Raw genomic sequence first — 18,148 nt, 5'->3', positions numbered from 1 at the left:
AAGCATAGCAAGATAACCCAGATACGTCACATTCCATCACCAGTTACTTCTTGGTGATCTTCTATTCTTGATCAGCTGCTGCAAAAATAAAACTGCTTTGATCTGGTTTAATGCTTGTAGTCATAACAAAAACTATAACAAACACAGACTTAGAATAAATGCATAATAACAGTTCTGTTATACACAGCAATCTCAAGGCTCCCTCACCATCTTTTCCGCTTGCAACTGTCCTGCTGAAGAACCATGTAAATGGAAAATACTGTAAAATAAATAAATTTTGTATTATAGATGATCTTGATATTGAGATACATATCCTAGATAATTGGCTATTTGATATACAAATTGCATATAAGCATAAAGACAGAATTCTAAGTTGAATTGGGGAAGAGTGGGGGGTGGCGGCTAAGCAATTATGTGGGCTTTAAACTACCTAGAGTTACACAGGCTGTGTCTACACGACAGCTGCAATGCGTCAGTGTAGACAGTACAACGACAGGAGGGGTTCTTCCATTAACTGTAGACAGTTAATCCACCTCCCCAAGAAGTGGTAGCTATGTCGACAGAATAATTCTTTCATTGACCTAGCGTAGTCTGTCCTGGGGATTAGATCAGTTTTACCACATCACTCCAGGTTGTGAATTTTTCACACCCCTGCACAACATAGCTGGGTCGACCTACTTTTTATTGTAGTCCTGGCCACACACTCTACAGAAGATACCAGATTAGAAGGGTGGATTTATGTTTTGTAACATAAATGACAGAGATCAAGGACCTTAGATGGGGATAGAATTATCTGGTGCAAATTAGAGACAAAGGCAATCCATTTGATAGGGTTTTGTTATAGGCCATCTGATGGGAAGGATCATCAGCATGAGTATAATTGGAAATTCAGAGGCCTCGTGGAAAGGGCAAACAAATTCATAATTAGAGAAATCAGTTATTCAGATCCAGACTTATGGCTGCAGTACTCCATTGGAAGAATTGAGAAGTCCTATGGGTATAGGTGCATGACAATACCTGCCTTCCTTACATCAATGGTAAAGAACAGAATTATGCAGAAGCAATTTTAGATTTGTTTCTGAACGCCATAGAAAACATGATTGCAGATGTAAATAAAGGAACTAATATGAAGAGTAAATACTTGAACTAGTCTACAGAATACAAGGATTTCAAAGTTGACCTCCACCCTGGCATTTTGTCCAAATATTTTCCAAGTTCAATATATTTATTTTATCTAAAATAAAAAGGAGCTAATAAGACAGATGAAACAATAAGTGCAACTCATAATCTCTTCTGGATGGAATCCTCTTTGTCTTTCTCCCACCCTTTGTTTCCTATCATGGCTAATTTAGACTTTTGTAAGATCCTCAGTGCAAGGATCTGTTATTTTTTTGTCCTGACAGATGTGTTTCAGGTCTTTATAAATATAATACTGAAGGAGGTAGAATAATTGCAATAAGGATATTGCCATACTCCTAGAAAGGCAGGGTGAGACATCAAGTTGTCTTAACATTATTCCTCTGAAGTGGAGACAATTCTGAAAAAAAAACCAAAAACGAATTAATCACCTTCCCCTGAGCACTCTATTTGATATTATCTTAGATTAGTAGCAAGGGAAGGCTTTTGGGGAGGTAGTGCAGAGCCTAGAAAATAAAATCACGGTGCAGTCACCACCATTGAGAACGTTTGTGAAACTCTTGTGGCATGACATATATGCAATAGCTGCAGTAACAGAGGAGAAATGCTCACTCCCATAGGCAGATCTAGAAAAACTACCTAGTACCTTGTGTCCTGTCTCTATAATTTCCTGTTACTAAAAATTAGCAGATATTAATTTTCTTCTCAAATGTCTGTCTTTAGGGATCATTGATTATGCTGAAACAGCTGAATTTATTGATGGTCTCTAATGGCTATACTTACCATAAGTAGTAGTGGATTGTCTGTCCAAAGTAATGTTTCACTATTCAAGTGACTAGCTTGTTTTTGTTTTTGTTTAAGTAATGTTTAGACTTGTTTGTAATATGAGAGAGACACATCCTCGAGGCACTTGAAATTTTTTTAAAATGTTGCTGTTTTAAGCTGCCAGAAGCATGTAATATTAATAATCCTTACAGAGATGAATTAATGGGCAGAGTACGGGTGAGATGGTCAAATGAATATTATATGCAATTCCTCATATAGAGGTGAAGTTTATTATATGGGTATCACTACCACATGTATGATATGAGTGCAAGAATCCAGATATTTAATGACTATTTCAAGCTATTTCACAGTCCCCATAATTTTTTAAAATTATTTTTAACGAGTCTCTAGGGTTGTTTCTTTGTAACAAAAAAAACCCATTACTGAGATAAGAAGATGTTTTCTTGTTGCTGTACTTTTAACAGTCCATCTTTAGTCTTTATGGTTTTACCACATCTCTGGTTTGAAGCTTCTTGTGTATCCAATTTTTTATAGTGATGGGAATATTTTCTCAAATCCGCAGTTATGTAAAACTGTTAAGGGGCTGACTTAAGTCAAGGCAATTCCAAAAATGAGGAGACCTGTGGCTACAAAATTAGCCAGACTTCAGTACTGGAAAGCACACTAAGTGTAGCCCAAGGTTATTATAGCACTGCATCTATAGTTAAGTGTATCAGTCATGACTGTCATCTTTGATGTGCAGTTCTGCATCACTGTGTTGAGACCAGGCTTATTAAAAGTTTTGTGTCCAGTAGGCTTAAGAAAACTAGGATTTGCTTACAAAAGAAATACATTTAGGAAAAAAAAAAGGAATGTGACAATCAGTGCCAATATATAAAACTTGTTCTTCCCTCATCTGCTTTCACACTGCACCCCTAAAAGATGCAAAGTCCTTTCATTGTGCTATCATGAGCTGTATACCACCATTACTTGGAACAAGATTTTTAACTCTCCTAACTACTCTGGTCTCTGTCAGTTTCCAGAATAGACTCTCTTAGTAGTTCCTAGATTGGTCTGCAGAGCACTTGCTGCTGGTGCGTGAGAGCATGCTGGTCATAAGGAGATTTCTCTTTATTTCCAGATGGAAGAAGGAGAAGAAACGAAGAGTAAAAGTAGTTTGACTAACTTTCCTCCTCCACCCCACCCCGCCCAAGAACACTTCTTGCACTGTAGACAGATAGCGTTACATAAATATGTTCTTAATATTACTTTTACAGTAACTTCTCACTTAAAGTCGTCCTGGTTAATGTTTCATTGTTATGTCGCTGATCAATTAGAGAATGTGCTCATTTAAACTTGGGCAATGTTCCCTTATAACATTGTTTGCCAGTTGCCTGCTTTATCCACTGATTGCAGAAAGAGCAGCCTGTTGGAGCTAGCTGGTGGGGGCTTGGAACCAGGGTGGACCGAAAGCCCCCCCATCATCTCCCGTAAGTTCCCTGTGTGGCAGCCACTCGCCCAGCAGGCTATCAATTGCTGGGCAGTTCAGCTGTCCCTCCCGCCACTGCCGTGTGCTTCTCCCGTCCTCTGCCTTGGAGCTGCTCCTGGGAGCCTCCTGCTTGCTATGCAAGAAGGAGGAGGGAAGAGGGGTGCTCAATTCAGGGTTTTCCCCTGCCCCTGCCCCCCACTCCTTTACCCCATTTCCACAGAGCAGGGGGGGAGACGACAGGGCTCAGGATGGAGGGAGCTTGCTGACAGCAGCTGCTGTCTCAACTTGCTGATTTACTTAAAAAGGCAGTATACTTAGAGTGGGGTCAGCGTACTTAAAGGGGCAGTGCATGTCTCTCTCTCTCTCTGTCATACAGGGTGTGTGTCTCTTTCTCTGCCATGGTGTCTCCCCTCCCTCCATTCATGCTGCCTTGCAGAGTGTGAGGCTACATTAACAACAATGTGTTAACTCTTGAGGGCTCAACCGAGTGCTAGTTCATCATTTAGCAGTAAGGTATTCCTTGGGAAATATCCCACCCTCTTCCACTCTCTGACTTCACCACCTCAACCAAGCTTCACAATCATCATTGCTCTGTACAGTATTAAATTGTTTGTTTAAAACTTATACTGTGTATATCTATCTATCTGTCTAAATATAGTTTTTTGTCTGGTGAAAAAATTTGCCTGGAATCCCTCCCTCACCCCCCCATTTACATTAATTCTTATGGGGAAATTGGATTCACTTAATACCATTTCACGTAAAGTAGCATTTTTCAAGAACATAACTACAATGTTAAGCAAGGAGTTACTGTACCTAAAATACTGCTGTAGGAACTGTAGGATGGAATGCGATTGACCACCTCTCCATTCATTTGCACTGAGACTCTCCTTTTCATGGTGTGGGCCACACTAGTAAAAAGTTTAACGCTTCAACTAGCCCTAATGGGCAATGTACTCTCCATCTTCTAAAGAGGCTACAGTGTTGAAAAGCTGGTCTACTACTTGAAAACTGTATGTTAGTAGTAAGCCAAAGACTTCCATTAACTTCTACAGTTAACAAAACTTTGGAACACTTCAGCTCAAACCTCAAAGTTGATTAGGATTAATTTAAGCAAATGTGTTGTGTGTGTGGTTTTTTTTTTTTTTTTTATGCTCATTTATAGTGGCATCTGCATTGGCACTTGGTCTTTCAGATGAGACTTAAAACTGAGGTCTCAAACACTTAGTATGAATCTAATGAAAGTTTTTCTTAAGAAAAGTAGAGGTTACCTCTAGTATCTGACCAAATTCCCATGTAACTAGTGTCCCCACTGTAATTTTATCTTTCCAGCATAAAATCCAACTACTGTATCATATTGCTAATGCAGGACGTCTTCTTCAAGGTGTTGCTGATATTTCTGACATATGTGAATAACCCTTGTATGTATTTTAAGCATGTGACTCACCTGCAGGCTGGGGCTGGCATAACGGCTCTCCTCCTTTGGCGCCAACTGCTCTGGGCCTGTGGTAGTCTTCCTCGTCTTTTCACTAGGAGGGTGGTGAAGCACTGGAATGTGTTACCTAGGGAGGTGGTGGAATCTCCTTCCTTTGAGGTTTTTAAGGTCAGGCTTGACAAAGTCCTGGCTGGGATGATTTAGTTGGGGATTGGTCCTGCTTTGAGCAGGGGGTTGGACTAGATGACCTCCTGAGGTCCCTTCCAACCCTGATATTCTATGATTCCTCTTCCTGAGACATGGCCTCTGGCCAGGTCACTTTTAATCCTACCCCTTCAGAGGTGGGTTGAACTTGGGTTTCCCCAGATCTGGTTTGGCCTACCTTCAGTCATTTGGACCTACCAGCCCTAGGAGGGCCAGTAGGGGAATCCAGGCATGCCCTCTACTCTGGGTTTGTTCAGATCCTCTTTTGTATCCCTGGATTGCTTCTTAGCAGGCCCTGCAGGCAGACATTTCTTACCGTCTCTTCCTTGGCTGACTCTTCTGCCAAAACAAAGGGGATCCAAGCTAGTTGAGGAACAGAAAGAAACAAAAAGGTTCTTCACCATGCCTTTCTGCTCCAAGGAGGCTCTGGCTAGGCTCTAGTCCAAGCTGATCCATTCTTCCAGACAGCTTCAAGGCAGTTTCTGATTAGGCTCTGGCTCCAGCCAAGCCATCCTTCATAGGGCCAGCTCAGGGGTGGCCAACCTGGGCCTGAGAAGGAGCCAGAATTTACCAAAGTACATTGCCAAAAAGCCACAGTAATACATCAGCAGCCCCTCATCAGCTCCTCCCCGCACCTCCCCACCAGCTGTTTCATGGTGTGCAGGAGGCTCGGGGGGAGTGAGTGCATGGCAGGGTCAGAGGAGGGGGTGGGAAAGGGTGGAGTGGGGGCAGGGCCTCTGACAGAGCCAGGGGTTGAGCAGTGAGCGCACCCCCCCCCCCCCCCCGGCATATTGGAAAGTTGGCGCCTGTAGCTCCATCCCCGGAGTCGGTGCCTATACAAGGAGCCGCATATTAACTTCTGAAGAGCTAGCTCAAGAGTTCTGTTCCCTCTCCATCGCCTCACCATTGAGCTGGGCTTTTCTTCTCTTATTTCTTCCCTCCAGGCTGACCCCTACTGCAAGCGTAGTGGGCTGAGGCTGATTGCACCTTCAGGCTCTCTTCAACTCCCTGAGGCCCAGTGTGGGGTTGGTACACCCCATGAGTATAGTATCCTCTTTTTTATAAATAAATGGCATGATCCTTCAGGATGATACTATAGCAGTGACAAGCTCGTCTATGTTTTTATTATTTATCAAAAAGCTTAAAGTAATTATTTAAAAAAATCAACTTTAAAAAAGTCTAGTTTCTGGTGTCTGTGCTGTGTGTGTTTTCTTGGACTCGAACTTGCAAGAAAACATACTCCTATTTTGATAAATAACTTGTCTTAGAAAATTAAAAGTTTGACATTTGCCAGCTTTTTATCATAATGAAGATTCTGAATAAACATATTTTTAAAACACATGTTCACTTTGAGTTTTCAGGTATTGTGTATTTGGCTTACACCAAGCATTTAGAATGAACTTTTCTCTAGGAAAGCAACTGTCTCTCCCTTCGGTCACCAAATTGGCTGAGTCAAAGGCAGTTTAAACCTGTCCAGCTACCAGTGAAAGCTAAGCACTTAAAATTAGTTCCAGGGAAGCTTTAAATGTAAGATTGTGGCAGTCCTGGACTTCCCATTCCTGTCACTTTTGAGGCTGTGAGATTTTGATTCCACGTGAGCTGTGAAAGGTTCCAACTTTCCACATGTTCATATGGAAGATTCTAGGAATAGGGTGACCAGGTGTCCAGTTTTGGACCAGAACACCTAGTGGAAAAGCGATTCTGGCGGCTCCAGTCAGTTGACTGTCTGGTTTGCAGTGCTGCACAGCAGGGCTGGCAGACTCCTTGCTAGCTGGTGTGCCATGCGACTCCCAGGTTGGGAAGCAGTTGGCATGTCTGGCTCCTAGCCTTAGGGGCTGGTGTGTGTGCGCGCATTTGTGTGTCTGCATGCTGCCCCCACCCTCCACCCGCAGGCACAACTCCCATTGGCTGGGTCAGGGCAGGTGAGGAACTAGTGTGACTCGTGAGTGCTCAGCAGGCAGCTGTTGAGGGGGCGCGGGGTGCGTGCCTCTCCCGGCACTCTTCTCAGGCTCCTTGTGTGGCTAGGCTCGAGCAGCAGCGCGTGTCCTGTGGCGAACCGCACTGTGTCGCCCTGTTGCTGGCACCCAGGAGTTGGAGGTATGTATTGTCGTCTCCAGGTGCTGGGAATGGGGCTACACCCCCATCTCCCGCACCCTATCCCCTCACTGCATCTCTCCCTGTCCCACCCTCTGTATCCCCCTCATTGCATCCCATTCCAACCCGCCCTGCACCCCAATCCTGCTCACTGCATCCCTCCTCTGTCCCATCCCACCCCACCCTACCCTACCCTACCCCCCACACATGCCCATCCCAAGTCTGTACCCCTTACAGCGCTCTCCCATGCATCCTCTCCACCTCCCAGAGCCACTACCCCTGTGTCCCTCACCTCCCACAGCCATGCACCTCCATACATTGCTGCACTCCATTAGGTCCCTATACAGCCCTGTGCCCCCCACATCCTCTTGCACCTGTGGACTTCTGCCTCCCTCTGCATCCCCGTCCACCCCACATACCCCCTCACACCTCCTTTTCTCTGTTTCACTGCCCCCTCTCACTCCCACCCTGCTCTTGTCCTTGTCCTCTTTCCTTCCCCATCTTCTCTCCTTCACCCCACCCCATCTTTTCCCCTCCAGCCCACCCTCCTCCCTTCCCGAGTGGGTGTCTCTGTGTAGGCAAGTGTGTACATGCATGCATTGTATGTGTGTAAGAGACTGTGTGCCTTTGTGTAGGGAGGTGCGTGTATTGCTGCATGTGTATACGTCTGTGTGAATAAAATTTGCAGCCTAACTCTTTGGCTTTTATTCCTTTTGCTGGCTTGCGCACAAAAAAATTGATGACCTAAAATATGTGAATTAATTTCATAACAAGTCTTTAAAAGAGAAGGGAACTCTAAAAGAAATGTATTATTTCTTAAAAAGTGAATGTTGGTGACTAGTAATTGCAGAAGGGCCAATGTATCATACATTTCTCCCCACCTAGACGCTACATTATAAACTTTGTGGCAGACTCTCTCTTTTTATGTGAATGTCCAGCACCTACCACCCTGGAGCCCTGATCTTAGTTGGGGTCTCTAGGCACTAAACAATTGTAATAATAAATAATGTGGAAGTATGTGTGTTAGTACATGCTAGATGTGTATACATGAATACACGTGTGTATCTGCATGTAGGTGTGGGAGTCAGTTGCCACAGATTTATTTATATAGGTATATGGACAGGTGTGCATTTCTGTGGTTGTGCTCTATGGATTTGTATTTGGGCTTCAGTAGTGGGCCTTTAATGGACCCACTGTAGCTGTGATAATGTGTGGTCCTAATTCCACACATAAAATTACAATAACTGGAGTGAACAAAAAAACATGGAGCTGGTTAGAAAAAATGGGAAGAGGAGAGGGAGAGAATCGTGAAAACCTTCGTGAGATTTCATTTAAAAAAAAACTAACCTTTTTGACTATTTTGCTGCCAGCTCTAGCATCCTGTAACAAATAAAACCTGAAATTAGTATATTATATCTGTCAAAACAATAAATACGTCTGTTTGGGCCTTGTAGCGAAAATGAGCATGTGAGCGGGGGTGGAGGAGAGCAAGCGATGGAGGGGAGGAAGGATGGAATGAACGGGGGGCAGGCCTCGGGAAGCTCATTTTTTGTATAACTTTTCTGGATTCCATATAATTGATTTAAAGAGATGAGAGATTGTGTTGGTTAGTTTGACAGACTCTTCAGTAGAGCCAAGTCAATTTCGAAGCCTTCTGCTTTTCACAAAGGAGGATAGGATAAGTTGAGTGAGGCAAGTGGGTATAATTTTATACAGTGATGGGCAGATTGTCTTACATGAGGAAAATATATGTCTAGGAAGTGGAACAACCTGTTGTGAATGGAGAATTATTTTATTTAAAGTGAACTGCTCGGCATTGTTTAAGAGAACCAGTGAAGAGATATGAGACTGATTGTATAATCCTCTCTGCATGAGGATAAGGATCATTCATAGTTGAGATTAACAATATTAAGGCTAATTGTTTTGTTGCTGCATGATGTTCCTGGGATGTCAGTCAAAGTGCACCTGCAGTATTGCCTGATGTACCAGGAATAGTGTATCCACTTTAAGATGCTGAAGTTCCAGTGGAATATTGAAAGGACACCAGCTGTGGTTGATATCGGGGAGGGGAGAGGGAAGGGGAGGGGAAGGAGGGAGGTGGAGTGCGGGGGAGTTAGCATTTACTTAATTAAGTGCAGCAGTGACCAGTCAAAGCTGTCAACATCTTTGGTGTCTTCTGAATCATTTCTGCTCAGTGTCACTCTTTCTTTCTTTGCTGCTTTACTTGAGCAATGATGAATCTGGCCATATCCACGTGAATACAACTGTTATTCCCTATCCTCTGTAGGAATGTGTCCCTGGACAAAGTCAAAGGGTAAAGAAAACGTTTTGGGCTACTCCACCTACGAGCTGCCAACATCCCTTATTTTATATACTTCATGAGTCCTCCCTTTACCTTTATTTTGTGTGTAAGGAAAGATGTCTGCTGGTCATCTTTGCTGAGATCTGAATGCACAACAGACTGATGGGTATTAGTAGTTAAAAAGAATACTGCTTAGTAGTCAGTGTGATGGGTTGTCATCCCCGGGGTGCAGTCTGGGAGGCAGTGGGAACCACTCTGCCCCCTAATGCTTCAGCTGGGTTGGGCTTTCCCACGTGCTTGGCTGGTGTACCAGCCAGCCTCTCAAGGCCCTATTATCACCCAACATGAGAGCAGGTGGCACCACACACCCAGCTCAGTTATCTGAGTGCTCTACCTAAGCCACTTACTGATTTACAACAGAGCACCAGCCAATTCCCCAGCCTTGCATCCTTACTGGAGTATAAACCCAGAATTATACCATCTTGCACTGCAGTGGGATTCACCACCCCACTCCCTCCTTGATGTGGCGAAGATATGCGATAGCTTTTGTTTACCAAGCTGAGATTTTCCCAGACATTTCATTCAGAAAACACTGGTTAAGGGAAAACATAAAATAAGTTTAACTACAGAAAGATAGATTTTAAGTGATTATAAGTGATAGCAAACAGATCAAAGCAGATTACCTAGTAAATAAACAAAACCGCAAACTAAACCTAACATACTAGATAGGATTTGTATCAGCCACATCTCACCCTGTCCGATGATACAAGCAGGCTTACAGATTCTTGAGGCACAAGCTGCATCTGCCTTGCAGTTTGGGTCCCCCTCCCCCGTTCCAAGTCCTTTGTCTTCCAGATGTTCTTTCAGGTGTTGAGTTGTGGGGGAGTGAAGACCAATCATGATGTTACTCCCCACCTTATATAGCATCTCCCTATGGCAGGAACCCTTTGTTTCAAGCTAAGTTCCCAGCCCAGTTTGTGGAAGAATACAGGTACCAAAATAGAGTTCAGTGTCATGTGATCTGGTCACATAGCTTTGCATGCCTTGCTGAGTCATAGCAGCCATTATCCATAGGCTGTCTGAAGTGTTCACAGGAAGGCTAAGCTCTTCCATGGTCCACTGTCAGTGCTGATGGTCATCAGCAAAAACAGTCTAGCTTCTTCATTGTTGTACCTGAAAGACTAGTTGTGGGTGTTACTCAGAGTAAGCACATTTGAAATACAGGTACATAATTAATATTCATAACTTCAGATACAAAAATTATACATGCACACATATAGGATAATCATATTCAGCAAATCATTGCTTTTCACAGATACCTCACATGACACATTTTGTACAAGATGCACCATAACAATGTCATAATCATATCATAGTGATACCACTATGATGAATATGTGGTACAGTGTCACAGTCAGCGCCCTTCTTATAATTGGACATCTTTTTTAGGACCTTAAACTGGAGTTATTTTGCGTTTTGGTGCTACCCAAAGATGTCCTGATGAATGTAGATAACACTAATGTGGTCTGCCTAGCCAAAAAGAAGTGGGGAATCACAGATTTCTTCTTGTAGGTATTTCACTAAGTGAAGAAGCATTTATCCTCCCTCACTCACCGAAATAGAATCATGTAAGCTACTATATAACTTTCTGAATTTGGTCCTGTTTGTGAGGCATTAATAAGGTATCTGTGTTCTTTTAGAGAGAGACGCTTACTGTATGCAGTTTTATATATTTGATTTCAAAGATCTTCACTCAGTGTTCTTTTCCTTCTTTAAAATAGACCCTTCAAAAGTACAGTACTTCTAACAATTCAAGTCTGAATATGGAAACTGAAAATAGAACAAAAATTTTCATAATCACATCTGCTGCTATCACTTTCTGTTCAGTTACCTTCAAAACAAGGCTTGCATGCAGGAAAAAAAATCCTTACTATGCAATGAAAGGATACAAGACAGATCAAAAGCAATTGAAAGCTCTCGAATAGAGAGAACTGTCAGTAGTGGATATGGGACTAGTCAGTGGGCGGCCTAAATTCTTCAATAACTTCCCCAAATTAATGCATGAATGTCACCCTGCACCAGCCCATATCTTTTTTTTGTTTCCAGGCCGTCTTGCCTCAATTTCCAGACTGGTCTTGCTACTGCAGAGCCTGATAGCACAGTATGGTTATTGTGTCTGTCTTTGGCAATCATTCAGTTATAGACTTTGAAGCTTTCTTCCTTACAACTGTGACTGTTTCCTTCTCCATTTCATAATGACCACTGTCACTCGCTTGTATCTTAGCAGTTTCTGTCATTTTGATGTGATGTTGCTGGATCTGGCATACGAGATAAGTATAGTAATTGTATGGAAGCAGACTTTGAAGAGTAGTATTGATTATTATGGATACATGCTATTTTAATCAAGTAAATTCATTCAGCTGTCATGGTGATTCAGTGAAATAATGTGCTTACACGCTAAGTAAGATGGTAGGTTTACGTCCTAGATGGATGCAACTAATTTAGAGGTAATGTTATTAGTCAAGTGGCACAGATGTACAGAAAGGTAATGATTATTTTGGAGGGGTTGGACAAGTCTAATTTCTCAAGAACTTTTAAAGTCCTTGGTGGTATGGATATATTTTCAGTACATTGTGTGAAATACTAATAAAAACCACCTTTCTTACATAAACCTGAGAAGACCTTGCAGTGATTTGTAAACATTCACAAATTCAGTCATACAACGTTTCTGTCAAGTAGGTATCCACTTCTGCAGTTGAGGAAACTGATGTAGAAAGAAGCCTTGACCAGCCCAAGAACCCAGAAGAAGCCTGGTAGAGGCAGGAATGGATCCCAGGTCTCCTGACTCCCTCTCTCCTGTCTGTTAATAACAGTACCTTTTTTTCAGCCTTGAGTGAATATGCAAGAAGTTGCACAGCTCAAGTGAATACATACTGAAATCTTTGTGCTTGAGTAGGTGACAGTGGGGATACTTTAAACTAGATCAGTAATCTTCTGCCTTTGTGATTTGTTATAATAAATATTGGACACAATTTAAAAGGGAGGAAAATAAAAAAAAATCATATAGCAAGGACATATACTGTATTAGGTGTCCGAATAGCTTTTCTTTTAATTATTAGCTACATTTGGTTATAGGAGGTATTACATCATTCATTTTTAAATTCTAGGTTGATTTTGTATGTCTTACAATTAATAATGTCTGAATGAAGTTTGTGGTTCAGCAGAATTTCTTTATCCAGACTAACATTATTTCTTGAGCTGAATATCTATATCATCAGTTATGTGCAATAAATGCTGTGATTTATACCAATTTATTAACCTGCTGATAGAATGCCAGTGCTGAGAATGCTGAGTGTGGACTGCGTTTCTAGCAGTACAGTATTTATTCATCTTTTAGAACAAGAGTGTCAAAGCCTGGAGGATCATGAGCCAACAAATAGAGCCAATGTTATGTCAATTGTTGGTGATAAAATTGGCCTTCCGGTACTGAGAGCTTTCAGGTGGAGACAGTGAGGCTAGGACATGACCTGCACTCTGAACCACCCATCAAGTAAATAAAGATCAATATACTCCAAATGTCATCCAAACAGCAGCTGCTCTGTAATACTGTGAGCTTTAATTCTGCAGCAATATCTCTAATTCTGTAACAGTGTATTTCTAAGGCTTGGTCTACACCACAGAGTTAGGTCCACATAAGGCAGCCTACGTCGACCTCAATCTGTAAGTGTGTACATTACAATGTTGCTCCCACCAATGCAAGTCTCCCACTACATCGACCTAATAACTCCACCTCGGCAAAAGGCGTGGTGGTTAGATAAATGTAGTTAGGGTGACACAGTGTCTGTGTAGACCAGTGGTGGGCAACGCGTGGCCTGTCAGGGTAATTTGCTGTTGGGCCCCAAAACTGTGTTTACATTGACTGTCCACAGGCATAGCCGCCTGCAGCTCCCATTGGCTGAGGTTCGCCGTTCCTGGCCAATGGAAGCTGGGGGAAGTGGTGCTCAGCATGTTCCTGCAGCCCGCGCCACTTCCCGCAGCTCCCATTGACCGGGAACAGCAAACGGCTGCCCCTGGGAGTTGCAGGTGGCCATGCCTGTAGACGGTCAATGTAAACACTGTCTTGTGACTTGCCAGCAGATTATCCTGACGGGCCACAGGTTGCCCACCACTGATGTAGACATTGCATTATCTACATTGCCTGTTGGCTGTCAGCCCTGTGCAGGGCTCACAGCTGTTGCCTCCCCACCCTGGGGCCAACAGCCCGCGCTGTCAGCCCCATGTGAGGCTCACAGCTGGAGCCCCCCTTTCCCAAGGGCCAACAGCTCTGGCTGTTAACCCCATGGTGGAGGGGCTCCAGCTGTCAGTGCCCTAGACAGTTAAGTCTGTGGAAGTGCTCCTGGTGAGGATGCGCATGACCGACGGGGGCATAGTGTGGACATGAAGCACTGCAGGAATTACTCTGGTGGCTGTACATCGACTTAACTTAGGTCAGCTTAATTTTGTAGTGTAGACAAGGCCTAACACCAAAAGCACATTGACTATGTGTTCTTCTCCTCATCTTTTTTTGATCACACGGAGGGGTTTTGATTTTTGGGGAGAATTAATTTTCCTGCCCTTAGTTTACACTTTCTAAGCTCCCTCTTTTTATGTACTACTCAATTAGCATATACTTCTCAAAGTTGCCAGTTGAATGTCCAGCCACTATAACCAACATCTATTCTTATTGATTGTATTTGCTTCTACTTAATGTTTGCAGTCTTAGTGCTGTTTTTCTCTTGAATACCACACTTGTCAGTATTTTAAACCTGTTGTTTCATTTCACAGTACTGTATATGTGCATCTGATCCCATGATACTTGATATCAAGTGAGAGCTGATAACGAATTTCATTGGCAGACCATTTATTGAACACAGTTGCTCTACAGGGACTGTCACAAATCAATCATAACATAATGATTATAATTCGTTAGCATGCCAAAACATGTATAATTTAAAAAAGAATCTTGCTTTCTTATTTACAATTTCTGAACTACTTAGTCTAAACATTAAATCTTAATTGCAAGAAGAATGAAAGTTTAAGCTAATTAAACATCTTCCATAAATATCCCGGCTAATGTAAGGCATCTGTTCTCCGTACTTTCTCTACGCTTCTGTCTCTCCACTTTTTGTGGCATATTGCATTATATACCAATATTATTCACTAATGATATTGAGGTGAGGGAGTTTGGTATTAATTCTTGAGATTTTTCTTCCTCATATATTTTACCTTTTCCTCCCCTGTACGTTTAATTTTGCTTTTCCTGTAGTTTTCCTTCTGTCCTTCCATCTGTTTAACTTAGCTGCTTCTTTCTCTCCTGGTGGTTTGTAATCATCCATCCGTATGTCTCTCTTTTTTCGCCTTCACAGCTCAGTTTAGCATCAGTCAGTGGGCTGGCACACCTCTCGTTAAGAGATTACACTAGTTACAGTGAGAGCTGCTATTCTGGAAAGTTAAAAGGGCCCTTTAAACTACAGGCCTTCCTTCCCACTTATACTGTCTCATTTCTGCCATGCATTTCTTACTGTGTTCCCATACCAACTATGGCACTGGTGGCATTTTGAAAAAGTATAGCAACAGGCATTGGTTTCTAGTTTCTCAGAACCCTCAGTTCTTTATAGTCTCTTGGAAATTAGTATAACAAAATGGAAAGTCAGTTCTCCCAATACAGTCAGTATCCTTTGAGACAGAGAGAGAGATACAGTCTTGCAAAGACTTATACCTCCTAGCTTTATGTACTGAGAAATCCGATTAATTATTACCAGAAAAGCACAGGTCCCCATTACAATACTTAAAGCTCATAATAATCAAAATTACATGAGGCTGCTTAAATCTACTGTTAGATTAAAATTTTTAGAGGTAGTTAATTCATCCCCACAGTCTAATTATACCATGTTAACAAATACCCTATCCTGTCCTAATCTCAAGGGAAATTATAAGCTTTTCAGTGTGTCTAAAAGTTTAACAAATCAAGGCTCTGGGGTTCTAAGTGGGGAAGTGCATTTCCAAGCTGGTAACCCCTGCCACCAGTCCATCCCCTTTCTGCACATTCACTGACTACTGCTGTGGGAATAATGATTTGAGGGAAGAGGTGGTCGCTCCAGAAATGTGGCCCATTTAGGACTTTAAAGGTGAATACCAGCACTTTGAATTCCATCCAGAAGGCCTCAGGTAAACAGTGCAGATTTCTTGTGCACCAGTATCATGCACCCCAGTGTAAGTTCTAATTAATAAATGGGCTCCTCCATTCCGGACTAGACATCTACTTTTTCATTCTCTTGATTTATCTCCTCATAAATATATGTTCCATCGTGCTGTGTGCTAGCCCCATTGAGTAATTATGTAATCTTCTTGATGTTGCCCTTGTGTTTCTTTCCTTTTGCCAGTTTAATTGGTTAAGTTGCCTTTAACACTGTTTGACACCCAAGAAACAACCCAGAGGGCTACAGTGGTGCTGCTTTGAAAATGATACACAATGCTGCCTTGATATAGATGAACATCTTTGTCTCATACATTCATCACAGCTCTTAGGGAATGCTGCATACAGGTCCATAAATTTTGCTCTGACTTAACAGATCAAGACAGGAACCAGGAGAAAGAATTTACTAATATATAGTAAATTCACTGTTTCATGACACTGAAGAGTGTTTTCAAGGATTTTCTCCTTAATCTGTGAAAATAATAATCTGACACTTTTGAGATTGGGAACCCCCATGCACTTTTGTGCTGCTGTAAACAGACCTCAAATCAAAGGAGATGGGGAATCACAAAATATTTCTTTCAAGACCAACGAAATTCCTGCATCTTGCAGTCAACACAAGAAAGTCAATTGTCATAACTAGAATTTCTGTTTTACGCACAGCTCTAGTCGTAACTCCTCCTCTGAATCTTTATTCTCTAACCTAAGATTCCTATAATTTATTTAACAATAGTGCTGTCCCCTAGAGGGAGTAATTCTTAACCTGTCTCTTTAACAGTTCAGATACAGAGTATACGATAGTTAGAACATTCCTGGCAAGGTAAATAAGGGTTGCTTTTAGGAGTCATTAGGCAAGTATGTTGGTTTCCTGACCTGTATTTTTCAGGAGGGTAGGGAGAGACTGCTTTAATTAAAGGAATTTTAGAGTTGTTAAGACTGGGAACCAGCCCACAAAATAGCAGAGCGCTACACAGGGCTGTCCTTACCCATATGCAAAGTACACAGCTGTGTAGGGCACGAGGAAACTTGGGGCACCAAATTGCCCCAATTTTCCTGGTGCCCTACACAGCTGCGTGCTGCTCCAGCGGCCAGCCCGATCCCCCGACCAGCTGAGCCACCCAGGAAAGCTGCCTCTGCCCCTGCTCTGCCTCTTCCCCATGGCCCCCGCCCCTGCTCCACCCCAGCCCCACCTCTTCCCACCCCTGCTCCACACCAGCCCCGCCCCTGCTCCACCCCTTCCCCTGAGCAATGTCCCGGGGGACTGCAGCAGGGGTCAGGGTGCCCTGCACTCACCGGGCAGCGGGAAATGGAGCGACCCAGCCCTAGCCTGCTCTGCGCCGCTGATGAGTGGTGGAGGGCGGTTCCCCTTTGCCCTCCAAGTCCCGAGCCAGAGGAGCGGAGCGGGTTGGGGCCTGGTCACTCCACTTTCAACCACCCCGTGAGTGTGGGGTGCATTCACTGGGCATCAGGAAGTGGAGTGACCCGGCCACAACCCTCTCCGCTCCACCGGCTTGTGCTGGGGGGAGGTTTCCCCTCTGGCCCCCAAGCCAGCCCCCCCGCGGAGTCCTGGGGCCACCAACCCCCTGCGGGGGCACTGCATAGGGTACCAAAATGTCTAGGGCTGGCCCTGGCGCTACAAGATAATTGTTAGAGACTGGAGAGAAAAAAATTACTTTGTTGCAAAATTTGCTCAGTTTGATACACTGGCCTGAGAGGCAAGGAAGAGACTTGAAGCGTTCTATTACCAGCAGGAGAGTGGGGTCGGGGAGAGAAAACCTTTTGTAGTGATAAACACCCATTTTTTCATGGTTTGTGTGTATAAAACATCTTCTGTATTTTCCACAGTATGCATCCGATGAAGTGAGCTGTAGCTCACGAAAGCTTATGCTCAAATAAATTGATTAGTCTCTAAGGTGCCACAAGTATTCCTTTTCTTTTTGCGAATACAGACTAACATGGCTGTTACTCTGAAACCTGTATCTTGATCCAGGTTCTGCATCTCTGAAACTTGCATACAAGAAATAACCTCATGTCTCTCTTGTACTCCTACCAAAATTATACTTGGATTTATTTCAGGGTAGCTGTAAGCTTCCACTTGTTAAATATATGCTTGTCTGTTTCGTTCACAGGAAGTGTTCATGTATGGAGATGAAACCATGAAGAGAAAGCAGAACGACTAATAATGCTTTTCCGAAATCGTTTTCTGATCTTGCTGGCTTTGGCAGCCTTATTAGCCTTTTTGAGCCTCAGCCTACAATTCTGTAAGTAAAACCTCCTTTTGTTTTTGCCTACAATATGCCCATAGTGTAGCCAAATGTGTTAGGTTTTTTCCTTTAAAAAAAGCCTTTTGTGTCCTTTCTTAAGCATTTGTGTTTTTTATATAAATGTACATATTTTTTTCTTTTAAATTTCCTTTTAGAAGGTAAAATTTAAGAATAAAAATAGTGAAATGGTACATTGCACACTATATTATAAAATCAGGACAATTTG

General features: G+C 42.8%; 1 protein-coding gene across 1 annotated transcript in view; it reads left to right on the top strand.

The window, feature by feature from the left end:
• PXYLP1 (2-phosphoxylose phosphatase 1) overlaps positions 1-18,148 on the top strand; it is a 117,286-nt gene that overhangs the window by 22,173 nt on the left and 76,965 nt on the right. Inside the window, exon 2 of the mRNA XM_084639314.1 lies at positions 17,788-17,919. Coding sequence (XP_084495440.1) covers positions 17,841-17,919 — 79 coding nt within the window. The 5' untranslated portion in view covers positions 17,788-17,840. The remainder of the gene's footprint in view (positions 1-17,787; positions 17,920-18,148) is intronic.

Source organism: Lepidochelys olivacea (assembly GCF_965140295.1).
Source record: "Lepidochelys olivacea isolate rLepOli2 genome assembly, chromosome: 9".
Lineage (NCBI taxonomy): Eukaryota > Metazoa > Chordata > Testudines > Cheloniidae > Lepidochelys > Lepidochelys olivacea.
Note: the sequence above shows the minus strand (reverse complement) of the source record. Positions and strands in the feature narration are given on the sequence as shown.